Source organism: Perissodus microlepis, chromosome 11 (genome assembly GCF_051167445.1).
Source record: "Perissodus microlepis isolate ML-2025 ecotype Zambia chromosome 11, ASM5116744v1, whole genome shotgun sequence".
NCBI lineage: Eukaryota > Metazoa > Chordata > Actinopteri > Cichliformes > Cichlidae > Perissodus > Perissodus microlepis.
The window spans coordinates 14642344-14667871 of NC_140471.1; the positions used below are offsets into that span (position 1 = coordinate 14642344).

Sequence of the window (25528 nt, forward strand, 5' to 3'; positions counted from 1 at the left end):
ATTTGAAAACTGCTTATGCTCATAGAAACCTGTTGCCTTAAGTGGCAAAGCTGTTAGCAGATTCACTCAAACCAATGCCACGGTGCATGTATAGACACAGCTATAGGGGTGTCTGAGTGTTTTACATTTTCTTGAGTGCTTAAATATAGAAAGTAAAACAGTGGCCTCATATAAGTGAGAGAGGAAATCATGGCAAGGCACGCATTTCTTTCTACTTTTTTTTTTTTTTTTTTTTTTTGCAAAGAGGGGGGATGGGTAGCTTTTAGATTGTCCCTCCTCCCTCTTCCTCTGTCTTTTTTTCCCCTCTTCCCTCTCATCTTTGTTCAAGTGCTGCTTGGCTTAAACAAGACGCCACTGCTGAATGCTGAACTATCAGAAATGAGTCAAAAGTCGGCAAGACATCATCTGTGACGTTGAGTTAGTGTGTTTACTTGAGATAACGTATACTGTTATTGTGTGTGTGTCAGTGTGCGAGAGAAAATGAGACAATATGAGTGTGTGTGTGCATGGGAACGAGTGGGTGTGGTATCAGGGGATTTGCAGTAAAATGGACATAAATGGATGAGAAAACAAACTGATTCCATTTCCATTCGATGTATCTGGAGTTTACATGTATTAAAAAAAACTATCAGAAGCAAAACATTTGTTCTCATTTTCTTCTCGCTTAATTTTCCCATGATCACGTCTTGCAATTAATAATAAAAGACCCAGAAAAGTATTTATCATCTGCATCACGATCATCTGCCTTTTTTTTCCACCTCCCCTTCATCACCATACTGCCAGTGGCTCTGGTGTGTGTCTTGGTTTAATGACCGCTGATGACGCACAAACACAATTTCCAGCTCCATCTATATGCTCAGGGTAGGCAGGGACACACAAAGCTCCCCTCTGAAAAACTCTCTCTCCATCTCCCTCACAAAGCCCTCATGCCTCTCATTTGTAAATCACTTAAAAGCATGACAAATGTGCATTGGAAGTTTCAGAGCGTCCCCTTTGAAAGCATTTGCAAGTCTCTCATTCACACCCACTTCTCTGATACACAACCACATTGTGCAAAGTAGACATATAGCTTGGCTCTACACGCATTGTCATTGTGGCTTAATTGGTATCAGAAAATGTAGAAAAATGCAGAAAACGATTTACTGTAATGAAAAGGTGATTTGCAGAATGCACGAGTCTTATCTTTGTTTGCGTCTGCTTCTTATGTACGCTGAAATGACGGAGGCAGGTTAGTGTGATTTGGCTGATTACAGCTCTTTTTTTCCCCTCGGTAGATGAACAGAAAGCAGTTTTGTAGTTGTGAAATGATTTGAAAGCAGTGGGAATGTTAAACCAAAAACCTAAAACAAAGGAGTCTTGTCCCACAACAGTAATCCCAGGGGAACATTTCTGCAAACGAGTAGGAATTACTGTGTTTTTGAATCATGTGATGGGCCATCAAGCAGGGGGTTTACAGAATTTCTTGTGTGTTTGGGTCTGAATGTAATCTAAGCTGATGGGCAGTGGCTGCAACTTTATAATGCTGCGCCAGTATTTTTTACAGTTTGGGCTATGAATGAAACATGGTGTAGTTCAGCATGATAACTCATCACTGCATTTATACAAATTGTAGGGAGAGCGATTGTACTTTAGAATGGGTCAGTAAGGGGTCACCTGCTAAGTAATGTTAACCTTGATTAAGTACACTGTTACTGCAGCAGTTCGTGTATAGAAACTGGGTGTTTAACCAGTGCAAAAATGTTTAATATCATTAAAAACTCTTTGCAGCTGCACCACAAGCGTGCAGTCAATCCAATACAAAATGTTTAAAATGTGACTTCACAATATTTATTCTAAACAACATATTATATCATCAAAAAGGTAAACAAAACATGATGTCTTGGCACTGCTGCAGATTATTTTCTGCAAGGTGGATTTGCAAATAATTATTTGATACTATAAATTAATCAACCAAAACAGACTTTACAGATTCAGGGGAAAACTAAAAAAGACTGAGAAATTTTGTGTAACAGAGCTTCATTAATCACACCACAAACCCTTAAATTTATTAAGTGAGCCCACAGGGGCAGATTCACAGGTTGGGTATCCCTGGCCCTTACTTTAGTTAAGAAAACTACTTACAATCTAATAGTGTTGTAGTTGTTATGTGAGCATTTACAGGGGTATTCTTTCTACAGAACTTTAATAATTACACTTGTCTTCATACTTCATGATCCCATATGTGTTTCCTAGGCACATGTACACTATATTCACCATAAATAGGCAGGTCTTTATTAGCAATTGTGAAGAGTTGTTTTGCAGCGCACAGAAAACATATAACAGACGTCTTGGACTGTGCGCCACTTATCTTGATCTTGCTAATTATATCTGAGCTGTTTGTTTATTAAAAAAGGCCTGTTTCTCTTCAGTAAGAGTTAGCGTTGCTTCTCTGCATATTGTTGTGCAAGAAAAGTATAGAGAAAATTAGCAATGACTACTTACTTTCTTTCTATCTAGATATAGAAAGAAAGTAAGTACATTTACTCAAGTAAGTGTAATTGAGTGTTTTCCATGTATATTATTTATTGCTACAGTGCAGTTCATAAGGAAATACAGCGGTCCCTCGCTATAACGTGGTTCACTTTTCGAGGCCTCGCTGTTTCGCAGATTTTTTTTGTGCCATTTTGCGCACTGGTTTTTGTTGTTGTTGTTTTTTTTTACAGCGCATTGTGTTCTGCGTCCTGATTGGCTGTAGACCATTGTCACTCAATCTCGTGCCGTGTCTCCTGTACAGTACAGAATGCGTTCAGCCCATCAAATTTACTCTGAAGCGCTTTTTCTTAACATTTTCAACTGGCCGGTAGACAAGCCTGGAAATTTTCATCATGTTGTGACATATGAATAAAAATAGCTAACCATGCAGTTTCAGAACAATGCCAGCTGTCAACAGTTACTGGATGTATGGCTCTGTGCCTCCAGATTAGACAGTTATTACAGACACAACATTGGTGCCAGTTTGTAAGTCACATGCAATTTGCCGGCCGCAGATCGGAGCTTATTTGGTCAGAGGTGGTGGATCATCCGTAGCTGATCAGCCATTCTCTCATAGTGTGAGATCTCTGTTCCTCCCACAGGAAGTTATAGTTTGCTTTTTACTGTCAAAACTGCTGTAAATATCTTATGACCTTTTTTTAACCCCTTTTTTTCTTTTAGTTGTTTGCCAAAATGATAAACACTGTATTATCATACAGTTATATCTGTCTGCAAACTAAATGTTTATAGTCTTTATTAGTGCATTTGCAGCTCTAGGTTGCATATAATTGAGTGTTATTTGGTTTCCTGTCTGTAACTATGGCTTTAAAGGGATCTAAAGTCAAACTAACAAGAAGTATGGGATTACCAAACTTGCTGCCAAGCAATTGTTGCCAACATAGAAACCCAGGCAAAAGTATAACACATTGCCCGTAGAGGAATCATGCTATAACGCAACTCCCCCAGCACATCCATTGCTTATGAGGTGTGAGTTTTATTCTCCTGAGCCAGCCTTGGATTGTGTAGTGTTGCTCTCACATCACCGTTTTTAGCGTTATCTCAGCATTAACGTGACATTTAAACACTCCACATTAATGGTTTACGCTCAAAACGAGCCACATTCTCCTCGACATCAGCCTGCTAACTGAGAAGTGAATCAAATGATTTGGTCAGATCACTGTTTGAAGAGGAGCCATAGCTCTTACACTATACACTTGACAATTTAAACTGATACAGATATCACATCTTCATGATTCACCCATAAATATGCTGTAATGAAAAATTTATGAGGTATACTTTGTCAAAGGCTAAATTATTTATCCCCGCACGAGGTTTCAACACCTCCATTAAGCGTCTGGTCATTCCCTGCAGCACTTTGTAAGACTGTTATCTGTTCCTCCTCACCACTGCACAGATAACAAAAACATCTGACAACATATCAAAGTTTCTCCTCCTAAGCTCTCTTTATATCTACACTCTGGTGTTTTTTTCTTCTTCCTTTAAACGAAGACCACACAATACACATAAGGACACCTCTGCTCCTGCAACCCACACCACCACACTTGTGTCTTTGTATGAGACCCCTGCCTCATCCCCATTGTCATGTTAATTACCTATTTGCTCTGTTTTGCAGGAGCTCAGCATCAATCAAAGCGTCTCCTAGCTTCTCATCTCACACAGTGCATCTCTACCTGTAATTAGGTTTGGGTGAGGCAGGAGATGGATTTAGTTAGCACCGTGCAGAGGGGAAAAAGAAGACATTAGGTAGTCTCAGTGGCTGTTCTGGGACCAGCCTTTAATGGTGTCTAACTGATCTGAGCTGTCGTGGGGCTGTGGCTTCATGTGGTAGGAAGTTGATTATTCCTACGTGCCATCCTCGAACTCAGCATTTTAGGCGCAGAAAGAGAGACAAGGTGGGTGCATGCATGTGTGCATATAGGAACGCGTGTACGTGATTAGGCACATCTGTGTAGGCAAATATAACAACAAACCGTTTTCTGCAAAAAGATGGGGGATGGGATCCTGGGTGCATGTGCACTACAGTGAGGCAATCGTAGATGTCTGTATTGCTGTGTGCACAAATGCGCGTACGTGTTGGAAGGGTAATTTTACATATGTGTATGCATGGTTTGTATTTACAGCAGCTAAGGAGAGAGAAGGCTGCTCTGCGTCAGAATAATTTAGCATCCAGATGTGCAGATGCCGGGGGAAATCAATACAGATGATGACTCTCCCAAGCAGGTGATGAGCATGCTGTCATAATGCAGTAAGGATGGAGACGGATTAATATTTAACAGTAATCTGGACTGAACAGATGGGCGTTGATAAAAAAAAATTGAGAGGTGTGAGCGCGAGTTCATATCAAGGATAAATATTCACAGAAAATTGTGTTATATCAATCAGAACAACTTGCAATCATCTGGTTAATTACTTTGTGCGCGCAGGATATCAATAAAACACTAATTGGGTACTTACCAAGAGTAAGCATAAAGGAAGAATGAAAAAAAGAGGTGTGAGGTGATTTTTGGAAGGAAGAGGCAATAAATTACACTTTAAGTACTTCTTGGAGAACCTATTTCGTAATTACAGGGTAGATATAGGAAGGTAATTATTAACATAAACAGATGCATTTTTCATTTACACTACTGTTGTAGCCTTTACTCAGTCATTTGGCATAGCCTGGAATTAGAGATGTGTGTCTTTTTTAGTCTATAACCATAAAATTGTTCTTTGTTTCAAAGGCCATATTTATGTTTTTTATATCATCATTAAATAACGCAGGAGAAAGTGTTGTTCTATGGTTTTTATTTATTTAGAATGCACTTAATAACTGTGCATGGTTAAAAAATGCTTCATGTTTAACTGTTCATGAACTTTTCCGTTTAAGTATACTGAAGTTAAATTTAGGTTCCACACAGGTTCTACATGTTTGTTTGATGTATGATATATAGTAATTATTAACTTCACATTCATATCACTGAGTATCCAGTAAGTACTTTCTTGATTATAGTCTACAGCCTTCATCTTGTTATCCTGATCTTGTTTTTTGAAATGATTAGATTACATTAGTGATCAGATTACTTCAACGGAAGCTTTCCTCAGATGACAGGGCAGCATAATAAAAATGGATTAATGCTTGCGATGAATGAATTTAAAAAATGTAATAATACATTTTTGCACGCGTTAACTTCTTCGCGTTACAGACTGCAGGGACTTCCATGCGGCTCTGCTGACCTTCAGCATGAAATGAAAAGTGTCTGATGCCTCTGGTGTGTTTGGAGGGGCTTTCTCTTTTCCAGAAGATAGGCAGCCATGCATTATTGATTACAAAACACTCCTGCAATGCTATTTCATCTTTCTGGCGTGGCTGACCGTGAATTGAGCTTTATTTTAGAGTAGTTGAGATCTGTTTTATATCAGTACAAGGACTTTTTTTTCCAGCAGTTGCGTGTACTTGTTTGTACAATGTTGCCCCCCCTCACCCATTCAAAACCACGTGGGAGTCTAAATGGGAGATATGCAAAAAAACAACTGCCTTATCTTCTCCGTGTCCCTGTGCACAGTACACTGACAGACAATTGAAAAACAAAGGTACACAGAGGAAAGCCAGTGTGGTGCAATGAGAGGGTGAAATCCAATCTAATGGTTATCACACCAACTGCGTCTCATCTAACGACATTTCTTTGACATTATTTTGAGCCTCATGACATATATCTGTTCCACTTAGGCACCTTGTGTTTGCATCATGCACACATTGCACAATCTTTGTATATGTACTATGTCTGATACTGCCCTGCTTTCAAATGCTTGCTTTATCCTCATATCATGTACATTGCTTACTGAGTTTTCTGACACTCTGTTCTGTTCTGCTGGTGTTATTTTGCACTACATGCCTGCCGGATAGCAACACCTCATCTTATGAATTCTAGTGTTTCAGACTGTGAAATGTTAAATATTCATTTAGCCGAATTCTTACGAATGTTCCATATTTTTATGATCCTCCTCCTCGCAGCTGCAGACTTTCACATGCAACAATCATTCAGAAGTCCCTCGTCCTTTGGATGTGTTTTGAATTTTCACAGTAAAACTAAACTACAGGATTTTTTTTGTTTTGCTTTTCTTTTCCGTGCAGAAAAGCTTGCTTTCTAGAGCAGTGAACCAGCCATCCAGAGAGGGTTGCTGAGCGATGGCCTTACCTCCCCGGTCCCCCGCCGAGGATGGTCACAGGGGAGGATGCCCATGGCGACCACGGCTGTCAAACGCAGTTTCCATGATGCCAAAGAATGATTGGTTTCATGGATCCGGACAGTGCTCTCTGACAGCACAGGGGGAGTCTCAGCTGCACCTGGGAGAAGAAACACTGGCAGCATGTGAAATGTTACTGAACAGGGTCATTGCAAGGGTCATCGTATGACCTGTCACCCCCCCCTCCCCGTCGTCAAGGAATTTACACCCAGGCCTCGTGCTACATGTTGAGAATATTAGGTCTGAATTTATCCTTTGTCTGAGCCTGAGTTATAGTCTCTGTGTGCTTTCTGTGAGGCTGTGGTGAATCTGCAGACAACAATGTATTGGTTTGAAAAGTGAAACAGCAAGGACACAGCTCCTGACAGCTGACGCTTCTGTGAATAGTCTTTTGTCATTAAAGTTCAACTATAGCGGCTGACAGCTAAGAAATCAAGGTTTAAATCTTTAATTGGGAGGGAGTTATTCACAAGATACCTAATTTGCGAAGTGCTGCAAACAAGCACCGCATTTCCAAGTCTGACTCATGTCTAGCCCAGTCTGTGGAAAAGCACTGCCAGTGCCATTGATTGTCAGTGGGGTTTTTTTTTTTTTTTGGTGAGGCTTGTTAAGCATGAATGACAAAGCAAGTGATGGGACCCAACGACAGCAGCTCCCTCACTTTATTTTCCCTCGCAGCGTGTTTTTATCACACCGTGGCTTTAGCATATCTCTTGAAGATGTGGTCTTCCTGAGAATCCCACTGCCCCGAGCCCACGACAGTTTTAATGATTGATCACTTTCCTCTTGACTGTGTTGAAAGGAAAGTGAGGGGGGTGAATAAGAAAGAAAAAGGAAAGGGAGCAAGTAGGGGTGTGGACAATCCCACAAGGTCAGAGTGATGTGTCCAGGCCTTTGTTTTCAGTGGTGAGATCAGTGGCCTGCGCAGCCACGAGGGGACGTGCAAAGTAAGTGGCGGCCTGGCAGGAACAGATGTTCTTACACAATGAACATGCACTTGGTTGTTTGCTTATTCACTAAAACTCAAGGAGCTGACTTCCCCTTTTGGAAACAAATAAAAATACAGACAAAGGTTGTTGCTTTTCCACCTGTAGGCCTCTGGGGAAAATGTTGCTGAGTCAATCGGGCTCATCCTTACATGCTGCCAAACATATGTCTACAGAACAAAGGGGCAACAGAGCAAAGCTGAACAAGCATCGTTTTCCATTTAAAAACAAACATGTATTTTGAATATTTGAATTAGTAGGAGTGGTGCCTTTTTTTTCCAATTCTGTGAGTACATGTTAGTCAATAGGTTAGATTTGCATTTGGGTGTGTTTTCTTCTTCTACACTTATATACCGTAGTGCCAGGATGAAACTTTGAGCAGGATTTATTTATATTTGGCCACAAACCTCTGCAGGGGTTTCAGTAACCTAAACAGCAATAGTCTTGTTCCTCTATTTTAGCTCCGAGCTCTGCTTCCCTGCGTTTTGCCTACTAAAATACAAAATAAAATAAAATGCTTTTGACTTTGTGTGAAATGAAAAGTGCTGCCATCAATACAAACATAGATTATTATCAGACAAAGACAAGCAAATGAGAAGCATGCATAGTCTTTAACATGGCCTTAGCCATCGTGGGTATATTTGCATGGGTGTGTGCACCAACTGTCTTTTAATTCAGCAGTGTGCCTGCACTGTAAAGTTCAAAACATTCACTAGATATCAAATCATTTGGACTCCCCGGAGATAAGAGTGAAGTATACAATCATTCAGGCAATGCAACATTTCACAATCATCCAGTTAGTGTCTTCAGGATTTTCGGCCCATAAATGACCAAAGCTATTCATAACTCATTGCCTCCCTCTGCTGGTGTTAAATTAAGCTAAAGTCAGATTACAACTTGTCTTTGAAAAATTATTAGGATCTCAACTGTGAACTCCAAACTAACATATTGCACGTTATGATATTTTTATCTCATACTCCTAGAGGATTTAAACTACGTCAAATGCAAGTTTATAGTTGAATTAATGCAGAGCATTTTATGGGTGCTTTTATATTCTCTGCCAGCAATATTATACTCATCCTTTTACAGATAGGCTCTTTAATGTGTCACTAGCATTTTAATTCACTTTGTGGCATTTTCTCTCTTTTAGTGGGCTATTAAAGCGTTGCAATCGGTGTATCTGAAATGCCTAAGAAAGTGTGTTTTAGTCTGTTGGTCTGATTATTATTATTATCATTATTGTTGTTGTTATTATTATTATTATTATTATTATTATTATTATTGGCCATTAATGAAAATAAATACCTCCTTTTTTAAAAAGAAAAAACATTTTGACGAATTTGACTGTACTTGTGTCTTGTTATTTTATCTTTTTACGGCTCGTTTACTGCTAAGATAAGTGGCTTTGCGCAAATTCCAAGCATTTCATAACAACGTAGCTTCAAAACTTGAAAGTTGCTGTTGTAGTACAGAAAAAGTGAAGTACAACAAACCAAACAGTAGATGTCTCCCTAGTCCGTGCAGCTGTGTGTCTTCGCGAGGACGCTGCTATCTACTGATGACAGAGTCGCCATTTTGAAAAGCAAATCGTTCACAGCACACCCACCCTGAGTACTGGAACTATGCCGCGGGGCCGGCCTCGCAAACTGAGAGTTCAAAGCAACGACGAAACAGGTAACAAGTGCCAAAATGCAAAGAATAAAATATATAGATAATGGGCTATCCAAATAACCTGCTATTGTTTTGCCAAACACCTCTGTAGCGCATATAATAACACTTCAATGTAGTGCATATAGTCCCCGGATATAGTATTGCGGGTGGGCTTTGCTTTGTACGGCGAAGGAGTGATTGAGGCGGAATGATATTAATAACGTTTCGGTGCCTCTTCTTATTGGCTTCCAGTCTAAATTGGTGTCCGCGAGGAACTGAGCTCGGTGCTGTGTGGCGTTAGTTAATGTACGCTTTTTTTTTTTACATGGAATATACATTTATTAGTATTTCGTTGTTAGCATGTTGTTGCTAACTAGCTGGTTTCGCTATCGTTAGCTTCTTGGCTAACACGCTAAAATGTTGGCCATTGTTGTTTTGATACTGTGAATCGCTGTAGCGAGGCTGTCCAGCTGCCGATGCATATCTTGGAACAAGTTGTCACAACCGCACATTTAACACGACCCAAAGAAAATGTTTTCATGTGCTGTGGAAATGCATTCATTTTGCAATTTGATAACATTGTCAGAACACAAGGTTGTTACAGCTGCTCGGTGGCCGCATAACTTAAACTGAATGTTACCCCGTGATCCCACTGATTGACGAGTAAACGAGGAGAACCCGACATTATATCAAACTTGATGGCTGGATTATACAGTCCGACCCTGCCGGCGACTTAACCACTCCAGTGGACATGCAACACCCAAGTGTTGCATGTCGAAATCAAGTTAGACGGGTGCATGTGTATAACCAAAAGCACATATGACATGCGATTGTAAATGAGCGGAAAAGGAGAAATACTTTTATTAATTTCATATACGATCAGAATGATAACTTATGTTCACAAATATTGCTTCTAGATATGTTTAATGTTAATCTTAGACCTGACATCTGCTGTTATACCTTAAATACACTATCTGAATGGAGAGTCATGTGACGTGTACAATATAAATGCTACCTACTGCTTGAATCCAGACTTAAAAGAAAAATATCCAGGCAACACATAACCTGTGTTAGTGAAGAGGTACAACATGTACTTTAGCTATCCTTCACAGGAGAAAGCCTCTTAAAGCACATTAAGATACTCATGTGTCACTTCTTGTGCTTGTCATCAGATGCGGATCCCAGTGAATCTAAGGCAGAGGGCTTCAGTGATGGGGAGCTCAAGGATAAGAAGTGCACAATATGCTCCCAGATTTTTACCACAGAGAGCCAGCTACAGAAGCACCTCCGTGAACATGAGGTCAATGATAAGGTAGGTACAAGATGGATGTGTCAGCAGGACACAATATCTTGGGTCTGCTCACTTTAGATGTAGGTCACTGACGGTCATCCAGGATTTTAGGGTAGTTCTGGTAGTGCTTTTTTAATTGATTTTCAAGCATTTAATGTCAGTTCAAATATTTGTTGAGTTGAGTGATGATGTCCAGGGTTTTAGTTGTTGTGCATTGTATTTGCTTGAAAATGATCTAGCCCTTGACAAAAAGTTGGGAACATTAAAAAAACGTAAGCGACTACTTTAAAGTTGATGAGCTTAAATGTCAAATAATTTCTATTACTGCTAAATTAAAGTGCTTATTAAGTCATCACAGATATTTTTTTTAGTTAATATGACTTAGTTTACATAGTCCCGTAATTTAAGTGGGCACTATGGATAAAAATGCCTGTAATACAATAATTTTTTTAAATCCATTGAATTAAAGCTGGATCTGTACTTGTTTGATTTAAACCTTGACACTGTGAAAGTGTAGAAGGCAAAGCTACAAAAACGACAAATTATAGACCTGACTGTATGATAGCACACGTAAAATTTTTAGCTAACATCTACAGTTTGCTACTAGAAACCCAGAACGTCCTCAAAATGAATTCCAACACCGATATTAGCTATTTGGCAATATATCTGTATCCTTTATTTATAACAGCTGATAAGTGAACATTTTTAAGAAGTGAAGAAGATACAGGAGAAATGCCCATTAACCAAGTTATAAGTGTTCATGTTACATAGTTTGGCCATCAGAGGGCACTCTGCAAGAATGTTTGAAATACCACAACAACAACCAGTGATCTGAGCATAGTCAGGCAGAACCACTTGTGGCAGTAAAATAACTACACATAAAAGAATATGTGTACGTTTTGTTTGTCTGATAGAAAAAAAATATCACCTGATATATCTGATTTTTAAATCGCCAAATACTGGTGATTTCTAAACCTGATATCAGTCAGGCTCTGTCACACCCACTCTGGATGCTACAATATTAATAGTCAAGTGCAGCTTGTAGTCGATGCATACGATAAAAATAATTACTCTAAAATTATACTTGACCTAGAGTTTGCATAATCTGCAAAGTAGCAGATTAAAAGTACTAAATTTGGTCAACTCAAATGGAAAAAAATCAAAATCCTTAAATAAAATTTTTGAAAAGAATTAGGCTAATTACTTGATTTAATTGGTTGGAGTATTAGGGTTTGTGATGATGGAAAAAGAAGAAAGTGTTAGTCTCATACCATGTGAGCAGGTGAAGGGAATGACAGACATGGTGTTAAAGCTGCAGTGGATGACCCAGCTACAGCTACAGGTTGGATTTGGGCCACTCTAGTAGCTTAGCATTAAAGCTGGAGCTATCCTGGATGTTTCAGCTTGGATAGTTTTTCACAGCGTGAAAGTTTAAACTTGCTGTAGTCTGTTTGGCAGTCTTAGCACAGGTCTTAACTTATTTGCAGCCATTTACTTTGAAAGCTTCTGAAATGTACTGTTACAAACAGTCAAAAGACCATGGTTTCTCAGCCTACCTTTCCAGTGACAGCACAGTAAATATTACTGTATGATGTCAGCTGCAGTCTTCCCTCTGTAGTTTCAGAATTCTTTTTCCCACCTAACACGTGTCATGCTGCCACATAGGAAAGTCCTAACATTCCTATTAAAGTTTCTGAAAAACATTAACTGATGTAGAGATCCAAACAAAATATGAAATTTAAAGTTTTTGTCAAACTTTTCCCTAGTGCCTTTTTAACAGAGAAAGGGATTTTTAACATGTCTAAAAAATATTAGTTTTCTTTAAAAATATTAAGTTATTTATGTTTGCTCACAATAACACGGTTATTTAAGCAAAACAAAAATTACCAGGGTCACTATTATTAGCCCTCTGACAAACTGACCTTTTTATTTAGCCATAGTACAAACCACAGCTGTGCAGTGATGTGCTTTAACTTTGTAATGTTCAAAGCTTGTAAAGTCAAGTTAAATCTGAGGGTTATCTTCCCATTTACACACAGTAGAAAGCTACAGAAAGGGTTTGAATTGTCACTTGAGAAAGCATCATGCCAAAGACAAAGGAAATCAGTTTAAAATTGAGAAAAAGAATCACTTATGCTAACACAGGAGGAGATGGATATACAAAGATTTCAAAGACTCTGGAAAGAAAAATAGTAAGAGATGTGTCTAATGACTCAAGAACAACTGCCATGACACCAGTAAATGACTTTGCCAGGTCAGGAATTGAAATCTCAAAGAAGCCAATCACTACAACCGTGCACACGAATGGACTACAAGACCAAGAAAATCTTCACTTGACTGAAGCCGGACTGAAGTATGTCGATAACAACCTGGAGAAAGATTATGCACACTGGAAACACATCCTTTGATCATATGGAAAGAAGCTAGAGCTCTCTGGTCACAGATGCACTGCTTATGTTTAGAGAAAGAAGGGAGAGGTGTACATCCCCACAGTGTCCCCTCAGTGTAACACGGTGGTTGGAGTATTATGCTGTGGGAATCCTTTGGCACGTCTGGAACTGAGAATTTCATGAAGTTGGAAGGAAGAATGAAGGATATGTGAAGATTTTAAAAGAAAACCTCAAGCAGTCAACAACAAAACTTGGGCTGGGTCGTTACTTTCTCTCCCAACATGACAACAAGCCAAAGCATACAGTGGTGTGAAAAAGTGTTTCCTTCCTTCCTTTTTTTTGCAAAAAGCTGAGTTCAGTTTCTCTTGCCACACCCAGGCCTGATTAATGCCATACCTGTTCTCAATCAAGAAATCACTTAAATAGGACCTGTCTGACAAAGTGGAGTAGACCAAAAGATACTCAAAAGCCAGACATGATGCCATTATCCAAGTAAATTCAGGAACAAATGAGAAACAAAGTAATTGAGATCTCTTGGTCTGGAAAAGGTTATAAAGCCATTTTTAAAACTGTGGGACTCCAGTGAACCACAGTGAGAGCCACTATCCACAAATGTCAAAAACATGGAACAGGGGGGAAACTTCCTAGGAGTGGCTGGCTGACCAAAATTAATCCAAGAGCGCAGCAACGACTCATCCAAGAGGTCACAAAAGACTCCAGAACAACATCCGAAGAACCAGTCTCACTTGCCTCAGTTAAAGTCGGTGCTCACGACTCCACCATAAGAAAGAGACTGGGCAAAAACGACCCACATGGCAGAGTCCCAAGACGAAAACCACTGCTGAGCAAAAAAAAATAAAGGTTCATCTCAGTTTAGCCAGAAAACATCTTGATGATTCCCAAGACTTTTGAGTAAATACTCTGTGAACTGAGGAGAAAAAGCTGAACTTTTTGGAAGGTATGTGTCCCACTACATCTGGCGTAACAGTAACACAGCATTTCAGAAAAGGAACATCATGCCAACAGTGAAATAAGACGATGGTAGTGTGATGGCTAGCACCTGAGTCACCACATAGGACAGAAAGTATTCTTGAAATAACATTTTGAAAACTTCTCTTCACTTCTTTATGATCACATATGCCGATGTTGTATGAAGCGGGTACACTGTGATAATGGTTGTGTTGGTGGTTTCTCTTGGTGCAGGATAATTGGACTGCGTTCCTTGGGAACTCATTCTACATCACATTCATTTATCCATTTTAAAGCACTCACAGCACTCACATCTCTGCCTGCTTCAGTTCTTGCTCGCTTTTGGTCACACTCCCTCTCTCACTTCTTTATTCTCACTTATATTCTCGGGATCTCACACATTGCGCACAATCACAGGCAAGTTAAGGGATTTAGTTCTTAATGCCGTGCTACTGAGGAGAAAGTTAGAATAGAGAGACCGGGAGCAAAAAGATGTCAATTGGAGCTTAATTCATTTCATTTGCAGCTGCACCTGTAGCTCTGGGCCATTTAAATTTCAAGTCCATTGCCTTTGCTCTGACTTTCCAGGTTGAAGAGCAGTGGCCTCTGAGTATGCCAGAGTGAGTAAGACTCAACTGTGTCAGTACCACTCTCAGACTTGACTAGATTCAAAAAAGCACTCTGAAATGAAGTCAGCTTGTTCTCCTAATAGAAAAGAAATTTAATATTGGGGCCATTTTTGCCTCATGGGGATTTTTTTCCTTTGCCTGTTAATATACAGTACTCTTTACCCTTCACAACAAAGCAGTTTCTTAATTTAGACAAAGTAGCACATTGATTGAGATTCAGCTGTTCCATCTTGTCTTTTTAGTCTCTTCTCTGTCTCCATCTGCCTTCACATAGTGACAGCAGCTACAAGAAGCTCACAGCAGAAGGTCATTTTTTTTTCCATTTTTCCATTCTTTCATTTCTCTTTCTCTTGCAGCCTCATCGTTGTGACCAGTGCTCACAGACGTTCAACGTGGAGTTCAACCTCACGCTACACAGGTCCACACACACTACATCGGACTTCACCTGCCCCGTTTGCAATAAGAAGTTCTCTCGCATCGCCAGCCTTAAATCCCATATCATGCTGCATGAGAAGGAGGAGGTAAAATGCCTCATGCTGTGGTTTCTGTGCATATTATGCACTTTTATTTCTCTTTTAGACTCCTTTCTATGTTATTGGTTTCCATTCCTGCAGAATCTGATCTGTGCTGAGTGCGGAGATGAGTTTGTTCTTCAAAGCCAGCTCTCTCTGCATTTGGAGGAGCATCGGAAGGAGCTCTCGGGCATCAAGGTCTACACCTGCAAGACCTGCGACAAGGAGTTCAAGACGTCTGCGCAAATAAAGGAGCATATGAAGAGTCACATCAAAATGAGGTCAAACAAGACACTTCAGGATGCTGATTTATTACATTTGACACAGTCAAGTGGAAAAGCTTTGGGTTAAAAATTTGGCATGAATCATGCAGCTGTTTAAAGAAAAATTCAAAGCATCGACATATCTAGTATTTTGTACAGACCGAGGGGTGTCTGATTCAGGATAGATGAATCTTTTATGAAGAAAAAAACATTTTTGCAAAATAGTTTTAGGTGAATTTGCAGCTCTGCAGAGTGATGAAATTAAAGCACCATCTTTCATGGCGTTCATGGAAAATAAGTACATTTGTAGTCATTGTCAGATAATCTTTCATTTGAGCTAAGCACAAAAATGCTTAGGCGAGTCTATGCAGCTGTTCTCAAAACTCTCTGTAGCCTGTTACTGCTAGAGGCTAAGCATTAGAACCAAGGTCCACTACTTTGAAATAACGCCTTGTGCCAATTTAATGCTTTATGCTACTTCAGAGCTATTCTTTTAGACATGGTTTCTATGATAATGTTAATTTGCAGACTAGTAACAAATATGCTACTTATTGGACTGAGGCCTGTCTTAAAGAAGTTCAATTTCCTGTAATTGTACAGCTGAGTACTTTTAAAACTCATTAAACCATTCAGAAAGCACTTGTGTGTAATGCCACATACCATTTTGTATTTACTTATAGAACAAACATTTGTTTTAATTGTAAAGAAAATACTTGTACACAAAGGATAATTGTCTAAATCTCAAATATAAGGCTTAAAAAACTGCTTTGTTGTATTATGAGTGACCTTCCGTGGTCCTATGTTAATGCACACTATATTAAACTAGATTTTTTTCTCATGGTTCTTTCCTTTACAGGCCACTTACTTCTACTTCAAGAAACTACAAGAAAAACATAGATCGCAGTGGGTTCACAAACAGCTGCCATCATTGTGGAAAGGCTTTCAAAAAGCCCAGCCAGCTCATCAGGCACATCCGAATACACACAGGTGAGTGAGAATGGAAAAAGAAAAACCTGATTATGGTGCTTATATTGAGATTTAAGCACAGAGCAACAATACTGCAGAAACTGGAGGGTAGAATTGTATCTACTTCAGGCCAAAACAGGATCCTTTAGGCTAATTTTCTTTGTTCTGGATAATGAATTTATAAACAAAAAAAACTTTAGACAGCCATTCAGCATTGAGAAGAGGATCTAATTGTTTCTCCTTGATAGTTCACAGTGGTTTTAATTAGCTTAGATCAGTGGTTCCCAAACTTTTTTTGCTAGGCCCCCCTCTGGCTTAGATGTTAACTTAAAATATTAGGATGAGCATTACGAGTCTTATGTGAAGGAATGTAAAGTTTACAAAATTTGGAAAACTTCTGACACCTATTCACTCTGAACCTGTTAGGAAAAATGTCAGTAAAAACTAGGAAAGGAAAATGATAGAATTTAGTGATTCCATTGTCGATTCTCTTTGGGTTCTCATCGGCTCTGCTTTGAGAATCCCCAACATTGCTCTGCAATGCTGTGTGGTCAAATAATTGTTCATTTTGGAGGTGTTTCCCCTTTTTGTTGTGATTAGTATTAGGGTTGTTACACAAAAAAAGTAATATATTACAGATTCATACATTACACAGAACACTTTTATTAAAAGTAAAAAGTTATTTTACTGTTTTTCTATAAAATGACCTGAAATACATTGCATCATAATTACCAGTTAACAATATAAACCCACAGGCTACGTCCATACACACCAACACTAATCTCTATCCTAATGAGGACACACACATAATCTTTCTCTTAGTATTCAGGTATGAACACAGAGCAAAGATGAAAACCACCACAAAGAGACTGTCCTGGATGCAGTTTGCACTTAACCATCCGGCTCTCGTCCGTTTGTGGAATGAAAAAAAAAAAGTCCATACTCATGCAATGTATTTGTGCAAGTAGAAATGATAAGCAGGATCAATAGACACGCAGGCTAACTATAAAACTTCTCACTTTTAAAGTTTAACATGATGTTTATATCAATTTCTATTAAATATAGGGTAATTGATATAAACATCATGTTAAACTTTGAAAGTGAGGGGTTTTATAGTTTGTAGCAGACTGTAGGCTCACGTTAAATTGGATACCAACAATACGTTTTTGTAATTTGAGTCTTCTTTTGAGGAAACTCTTATTTTAGGAACTGAGGAGATCAGCTGTTGTAGTTTTGAAAGCCAGATGTCTGCCATTCTTGCTTGTATAGCTTCTATAGTATTCAGCTACTTGTTTTATAATGTGTCAAACATTTGTGTGAGCAGAATGTAGCTGATCTATGTCCTGCTTTAAATAAGCAAAGGCTTCAATTATATAATCTGTAAACATCATTAAGCAAAGATGTTAATAAACCACATGCACGAATGCACTCCACCGCCACCACTAATGCTGGCTACTGACCTGTGTGCTGGTAAACATCTATTCAGAACCCGTCAATAGTTTCTAAAACGAATTTAAAATCTAACCAAAGAAGCATTTGTGGTTTAAACTTTCTTTTGTGTGTGCACTGCAGTAACAACTTTGTTTACTGACACTGTTCCTCTATAGCAGGGGTGCCCAATCCCAGTCCTCGAGAGCTACCGTCCTGCAGCTTTTAGATGCATCCTTGTTCCAACAAACCTGAATCAAATGAATGGCTTGTTATCAGGCCTTTGCCAAACTTGATGGCATGCTGAAGAGGTAATCAAACTATTTGATTCAGCTGTGTTGGAGTAGGGATGCATCTAAAAGCTGCAGGACGGTAGCTCTCGAGGACTGGGATTGGGCACCCCTGCTCTGTAGTGTTCTTGAGCCCTTGTGGTATGTGTGGTGGAGAGAGGTATAGATATTTCTCTGGCTTCTCTGAATCAGTTCTCTGAAACAGTGTGAGCGGTTGCTTCTTATATTTCATTTGTGAATGAACTTTGCATTTGAGGTTCCAGAAACCTGAAGAGTGAGTGGATACTGTCAGCAGCTTGAATTGATGGGGGTTCAGTAGCCTGCAGTGGACTTTCAAGGTGTTTTGGAGACTTTTTGTTTTCTTTCATTTTGTTTTTAAATTTATGTCCCTTTGAGGCACTTTCTTCCTGTGAATGCTGTCCAATAAAATTAAAATATACAAGCCATATATAATCAAGGGCTTTTTTGTAGCTCAGAATGAGGGTTTGGGGGGTTTAAGCTATGCCACAATTGGCCCTGATATGGTTAAAACATGGAGTTTGTATTACCATTCTCTCCTGTTATATATGGGTATTTGATATACAAAAACATATTAAGACTTAAAACCACAGGTTAAAAATAATCCTGATGATTTTCTTTTGATGGAAAACTCTTTGGTAGCTACAAACATTTTTATGAGCAGGAAAAAAACTTTCTTAACAGCGCTTATTCTTGTTTTCTTTTCTTCTGCTCTTTCATATAAGGCTACAAATTCGTAAGTAGCTGCACTGCATATCTGGAAAAACTGCACACCTCAGCTGGGCCCATTGCTCTGTCGTATGGAGAGTTTGTGTGGGTAGAATTCGATATTCCGTTTCAATTCAAATGTTCTTGTGGCTCCTGTGAACGTTCAGCCATCTGGGTTCAGGTTAATGTAGCCAGTAGCTGCCACCCACATGTTGTTTACCCATCATCCACATGTTAAATTGTATGGCTGGGCTGAGCTGGGGGGGTTTTAATGCAGGATTGAATTGACTTCTCTTGTGCTTTGAATCTCAAACAACCTTTCAGTTGATGAGGTAAAGACTATAGAAACACACATTATGGTTCATTTGCACCTCTGTGGTTTGCAGTGATGTTGGAATGGTACAGGACTGTATTTGAGTCATCTTAATTTAGTTTGAAGTAATACCAGCCTTATGTTGTTACCAAGGTGACAAAATTGCATGGTCGTACTGTAACAAAATGAGATATTCTACCACTGACAGTCACATATGTGGGTAATATTGTTGGACAAATTCTTATTAAAGCAATGCTGGTGAGTGTTTTTAATGATCATACATTAAACACAACCATGTATTGTATAACATATAATAATTACTATATCTCCAGGAATAGTTTTAATTTTGTTGTTGAATTTTCTGGAGATGATAAGGGATTCATTGAGATTGTATAAATTTGATATTATTATAAATATTGTCATTATTACAGCTTGATTCTTGACCTGATCGTGCTACTCCTCTGCAGGTGAGAGACCCTACAAGTGCACACACTGCGGCAAGGCTTTCAACCAGAAGGTGGTGCTACAGACTCACATGGTGAGACACACCGGGGAGAAACCTCACCTCTGCATGTTCTGCCCTGCCTCCTTCTCCCAGAAGGGGAACCTGCACTCTCACGTTCAGAGGGTTCATTCTGAGGTAAGAGCACAGTAAAACACAGTCATGGCTTCAGATGCATGTTTCAAGACTGTGTAATTAATTTGTTTATAAAGATTAGATATTGTCATTAAAGGGGATTTGACGCTATAATGTTTTACATTTCTGACATCCTGGTATCACATTGTATAGAAATGGTACCAGTTTAATCTCACCTAAAGAAAGGTTTTCCTTGGGTGAAGTCAGCCATTGGTTTTATTTGAAACGGTTAATGAGCTCCTTGTTTTGTTTATTTGCAAGTTCCTTTTTAACTTAGTGAATTGACTTAAATTCAGGAAACTAAAACTAAATTTGAAAGTAAAAGTTTTAAGGACTTTAAATGGTTTCGAGTTAAGGACTTCACACAAATTTATGTAAATAGTTAACACCCAAAACAACATGTTCATGAAAAGTTTACCAGCTTTCTACAATTCACTAGCATGTCTTTCAGTTGTACTGTTTCCCCAGATACATATATGTATTTTTTCTTGTACATCTTGTTGAGCCACACACTAAATTGCCAGAACCTCTCTTCACAGCTTGTTATACTCAAAGCATGGCACTTTGTCATATTGTTTGTGTGTCAGGAAGGGCATAAGGTTCCTTGTTTGATTTTTCTCCTTTGTAAACACCTCGCAGAAGCCATTTTTTGCAACCTAGCTGATTTATCCTTCCTCGTATTGTCAGGGAGGCTAAATGGGGGCCGTCAAGTCTTCCACTTAGTGCTACACTGTGGTTGAGGGGTCAGACGAAGGACACACATCATAGATCTCTCTGGGGACCTAAATTCTCATGTGTGTGGTTGTGTCTGTTTCTCGAATTTATAAACTGAACTAGTTAATGGTTGGATTTATAGAGGTGGTGGTATCTCCTGGTTTAATGACTACTTCCAGTAATGTGGCTACAAGCTGAACTAACTCAGCTCTGTGGCATAATGATTGTAAAGGTCCCTCAAAGGTCCCTCATCACAATGAGCAGCGCTAGGTGAGCATGAATGATGTGTTGTGCTTGCACACAAAGCCTTAAACTAATTTAGTTCACTTCAGCCAACCTGGCTGCTGAGAGAAATAGGTTTACCTGGGTCTTTTCTGTAGCACACACAGTCTGTACTTTCTTATAGTCAGAAGCAAGGAGGTGTAAAATTGTTGCAGTCGGGTTGCTTAAACAATATAAATATAAATATAAATCAAGCTTAATTATACACCTAAAGAAGAGATATGTCTGTGAAGGTTCTCAGTCATCCAGGTCATCGTAGTCAAACTCCAACAAACTTGGAGTAATTAGGACCCTACACCACCGGGCAGAACATGTTACCTCTAAGCCTGAAGGAAAAAAGAAGGAACACACACATGTAAAGGAAGCACTCAAAACGTGCGGCTATCCTAAATGGGCGTTCTTAAAGTCAGCAAAGAGGCACAGAAAAGAAGACCAGACACCAGCGAGGGAGGATAAGAAGGACAGACGCAACAACATTGTCATCCCCTATGTAGCCGGTGTATCAGAAAAACTTAGGAGAGTTTTCTCCAAGCATGACATCCCGGTGCATTTCAGACCCAGCAACACGCTCAGACAAAAACTGGTTCACCCGAAAGACAAAATGCCAAAACACAGACTTAACAATGTGGTGTATGCTGTACAGTGCAGCGAGGAATGCCCAGACCTCTACATTGGAGAGACCAAACAGCCACTTCACAAGCGCATGGCACAACATAGAAGAGCCACCTCCACAGGACAAGACTCAGCAGTCCATCTGCATCTTAAGGATAAAGGACACTCTTTCGAGGATGCCAATGTTCACATTTTGGACAGAGAGGACAGTTGGTTTGAAAGAGGAGTGAAAGAAGCCATCTATGTCCACTGTGAGTGACCATCTTTGAACAGAGGCGGGGGTTTACGACACCAACTCTCTGCCATCTATAATCCAGTTTTGAGATCCCTTCCCAGACGCCTTAACGCCCACTCACATCCTGGGCCATCTGACCTCAGGAATTCGCATGATAAGGTGGGGCCAGGTTTCACAATGAACACACCCGAAACTCTGGCTGATTGGGACCCACACCCAGGCTCAGGCGATTAGAGGATCATCAGGGGGTCCTTTTGTCCCTCTGTGGGGGGATACTCCCACTAGGTTTATATCTGGGACTCTCCACCATTTGACCTTAGAACTGAAGAAGCTTCTCGGATGAGAGGTGAAACGTCTTCAAGTAACTTAAAGAAGTCCAGACGCTTTTCTTTGCAAGCTCCTTTGACTAAAGAAGAGATACAGGAAATTGCTACAAATATGTTAGCACATCCTTCTTTGTTACTGAAGCGGGGGCGTTTTAATTATGGCTCTTTCAAAAGATTTTACTGATTAATAAAAAGCTTCACACTTAGGTTAGTGAGCTGTCAGAGATTGGCAATCATATTAAATGGCTGGTTGTGGTCTGTTATTTGGATTGTGAATAAAAAGTGCTTTTGGGAAAAACGTTGCATAATTTTTTTTTGCAGCGGTTCAATCAGTCAAATGAATTGAAGTGTGTGTTGTCTTACCTGCATACACCATTGTGTATTCCATGATAAAAGATGGTGATTTGGCCAGTTGATTGAACTGGAGAGCCCAACGGCTGGACCCTTTGAATAATGCATCAGTTTTTCACAAGAGTTCTTTAGCTTTGCTTTTGTAGACAGTTTGTTCTTACAATTGGCTGACTTAAAAAAAAGAAAAAGTCAGGGGTTATTCACAATAGATTTCATGCTTTGGTGCTTACTGAGGAGCCAGGGGAGAAAGTGTTTAATGGCATCCAAAGCCTTTGCTTGACACAGATTGTAGTGCTGAAGCTTTTGGAAAAAACTCATTCTCCTGGGAATCTGTGATTTAAAATCAGCTGCAGAACATTATGGTATTAAAATTTGTCTAAAAGTAAAGGACAGACTATTATGCATATGCATATAGGGCTGTTCGATATAATGATATATATTGGATGACAACAAACGCTATCGTTTGTTTCGTGGTGTTGTAAAATAAACAGTTTACAGCAATATTTTTTTCATCATTTTGATGGTCACTGCAGTGGCTATATTCATTTCTTAAAGTTCTCTCATTCTCTTATATTTAATATAACCACACTATGGACGGACGAGCGCCTGTTTTTATGTGTTGTCGTTAGCAACAATGATGGTAAAACCATTGCGTGGCTCCGCTGTCCGCTTGATTGTTTTCCACATAAACCTTTCACAATAAAGCTCAAGATCCTGTTGAGACTTTTCAAAATAAACCGAATCACGTGAAAGAGTATGCAGAGAGTTTACGCATGAGAAGCAAAAGAGCCGTCAGGTGCTAAAAAATAAACCTTAGACTCAAACTTTGAAAGAAAATGGCGGCCGTTACAACTTGAAATGGGGTTGAACGAGAAACTGTAAGAGCTGGTAGAGGATACCTCGGTCCCACTTCAGAGCACACTTCATACACTATCAGTGTTTCAGAACCAACTGACTCAAATGATTTCAGCAGCTTTACGTTTACTCGTCCAGTGGACTCTTCAAATGCTGGTTATCTAAACATTTATGGCTTTGTAAAAACCACATTCCAGTCTTTACTTCTGCCAGCTCTGTGGTGAAGTAAGCCCAGAGCGTGAACTTTGAACTCTGTTTAGCTTGCTTTTGCATTCTTGATAAAACATTTTCTGGCTTTGTGAAAAACTTTATGAAGAACCAACGGCAGCATTACAAATGCCTTCCAAGGATTACTGTCTTAAAACGCGTGCTGCTATTTCCTTATTTCATTTATATCAGGTAGTAGGGGATATATACAGTCAGGTCTATATGTAACTTGTACCCTGACACAATATTCTCAACATTTCCTCTGCTCCAGAATCAACCAGGTAACAAGTACAGTACTGTGCAAAAGTCACGAGCTGCCCCCTTTAAAAAAATAATAATAAATTTTGCGAGGAAAATAGGAAATGGGTACACGTCATTGACCAAGGATTGAACTGAAGAAACTCTCAGAAAGACTTGAGAACTGTTGCTCAAGACTAATTAAAAAAATTACAAGCTCCTCTTAAGGAAGCAAAATATAAAGAAATGACAGGTGGCTCAAGACTTCTGCACAGTACTGTAGTTGAGGTGTAGACTTTTACATTGGAGTTAACAGAATTAGAGAAAAAAATTACAGTTTCTTTCCACTGTGACCTCTAAGGTGAAGGGGGTCAAACTAAAGCACTATATACATACTACTCCTGGATCAGCTGCCCAGTGTATATGATTGAAATATATTTCAATAATAGAAGAGTATGCCCTCCAGTTCTTACACTTTCACTCGGCTTCCTTTTTCATCTTCCACAGACAGTATTTCTGTCATGATTCATTTGTCATTGTGGTCATCTGTACCCTCGCCCTTTTTACCAACTCCCCATATGATCTTCTCTTCTAGTTATTCCCCATCTTTGACAGTCCTTTTCTCCCGCTTCATCACCACCACTACAAGAAAATAACAGTCCTCCTCTGTCTAGCCATCTCTCCCATATGTTCCACACCAGCACAGGCCAGTGCAACAAGCCCATCACTTGATGATGGCACTGATGATACCTTTCTGGGGCTCTTTCATATGCCCCACACTCTTCCAAACATACTCCAAATGCATCCTTTCCAGTGAATACAGACTTGAACCACCTTCATCTACTTCACCAGTGGTTTACCCTCACAGGAAAAGCAATCAAAAGTTTTTGGTGTCAAGCTCAAAAGACCTATAGATTTTATTTTTTTGTAACTGCATTTAGATTAAATACTAGACTTACCTCATTTCCATATACTGCTGTGTTTTCAGTTATGGAAGCGTTCTTCAGCATTCTACCTACACATTTACTCAGTTTCAAGGATTTTACAGCTATAACATACAGACATATGTAGGACGTATATGTAGAATGTAGACACAAAGCTCCCTCACAGCAAAGCAACACTACATCTGACTGAAATCTGGTCACATTTGTGGTGTACACTTGAGGGATTGAATTTTTAGAAAAGGAAGAAAATTGTAAAAACTAAATGGACTATGTCAATTTATATTTTACTTCTTTATAAACATCATACTTCAAGTCTGACACAGTAACTATATAATGTAGTAGTTAAAAAACTTTTGCCTAACACATGAAAGATCGCTGGTTCTAGCAGCAGAGCAGCCATTAGAAGCTTACTTGAGGTCTAAAACAGCTTGAAAGAGTGATTTATAGATTGATTTATGCACTCTTTATGTTCATATGAAAGTAGATTTGACATAGTTATAGATATTGATAAAAGTCTACAGAGTGCAGTTTTACAGTTCTGTGACTCTGTCCATTATAAATAAGCTATATGTAGACATTAGAGCTAATTCTTATATTTTGTAAACTTTTTAATATATTGTATTCTTTAATTTAGTTCAGTCTTTAGTACTGTTCTTATTGACTTGGAGCAACTGTAACCATATCATTTCCTAAGGCAGTGGTTCCCAAACTTTTTTTGCTAGGCCCTCCTTGTTTTACAAGAAAAATGTTCGCGCCCCCCCACCACGCAAACACATCCTCCAACCACACACATCCATATTTTCTTTTCAAACTCCATTGCGGTTTATTTCACACCTCATACATTTAGTAAACAATTAAGCAAATACAAGTAAACTGCAATAAAATCTGGAAGTAATAAAATACACTACTAAGTCTTTTACGCTACGTCCACACTTACATGGGTATTTTTGAAAACGCAG

General features: G+C 39.2%; 1 protein-coding gene and 1 long non-coding RNA gene across 2 annotated transcripts in view; both read left to right on the forward strand.

Annotated features, from left to right (window-relative positions):
* The first annotated feature begins 4146 nt into the window (after positions 1 to 4146).
* Positions 4147 to 7365, forward strand: LOC146377400 (uncharacterized). Its single transcript, XR_014801746.1, has 2 exons — positions 4147 to 4424; positions 6644 to 7365. It is a non-coding gene; the product is annotated as an uncharacterized LOC146377400 (long non-coding RNA).
* A 1935-nt stretch (positions 7366 to 9300) lies between these two features.
* The window catches only part of LOC146377401 (zinc finger protein 236), a 54271-nt gene continuing 38043 nt past the window's right edge, over positions 9301 to 25528 (forward strand). The window contains exons 1-6 of the mRNA XM_084945063.1: positions 9301 to 9416; positions 10565 to 10704; positions 15028 to 15192; positions 15286 to 15464; positions 16303 to 16433; positions 19637 to 19809. Of these exons, the coding sequence (XP_084801189.1) occupies positions 9365 to 9416; positions 10565 to 10704; positions 15028 to 15192; positions 15286 to 15464; positions 16303 to 16433; positions 19637 to 19809 (840 nt within the window). The 5' untranslated portion in view covers positions 9301 to 9364. The remainder of the gene's footprint in view (positions 9417 to 10564; positions 10705 to 15027; positions 15193 to 15285; positions 15465 to 16302; positions 16434 to 19636; positions 19810 to 25528) is intronic.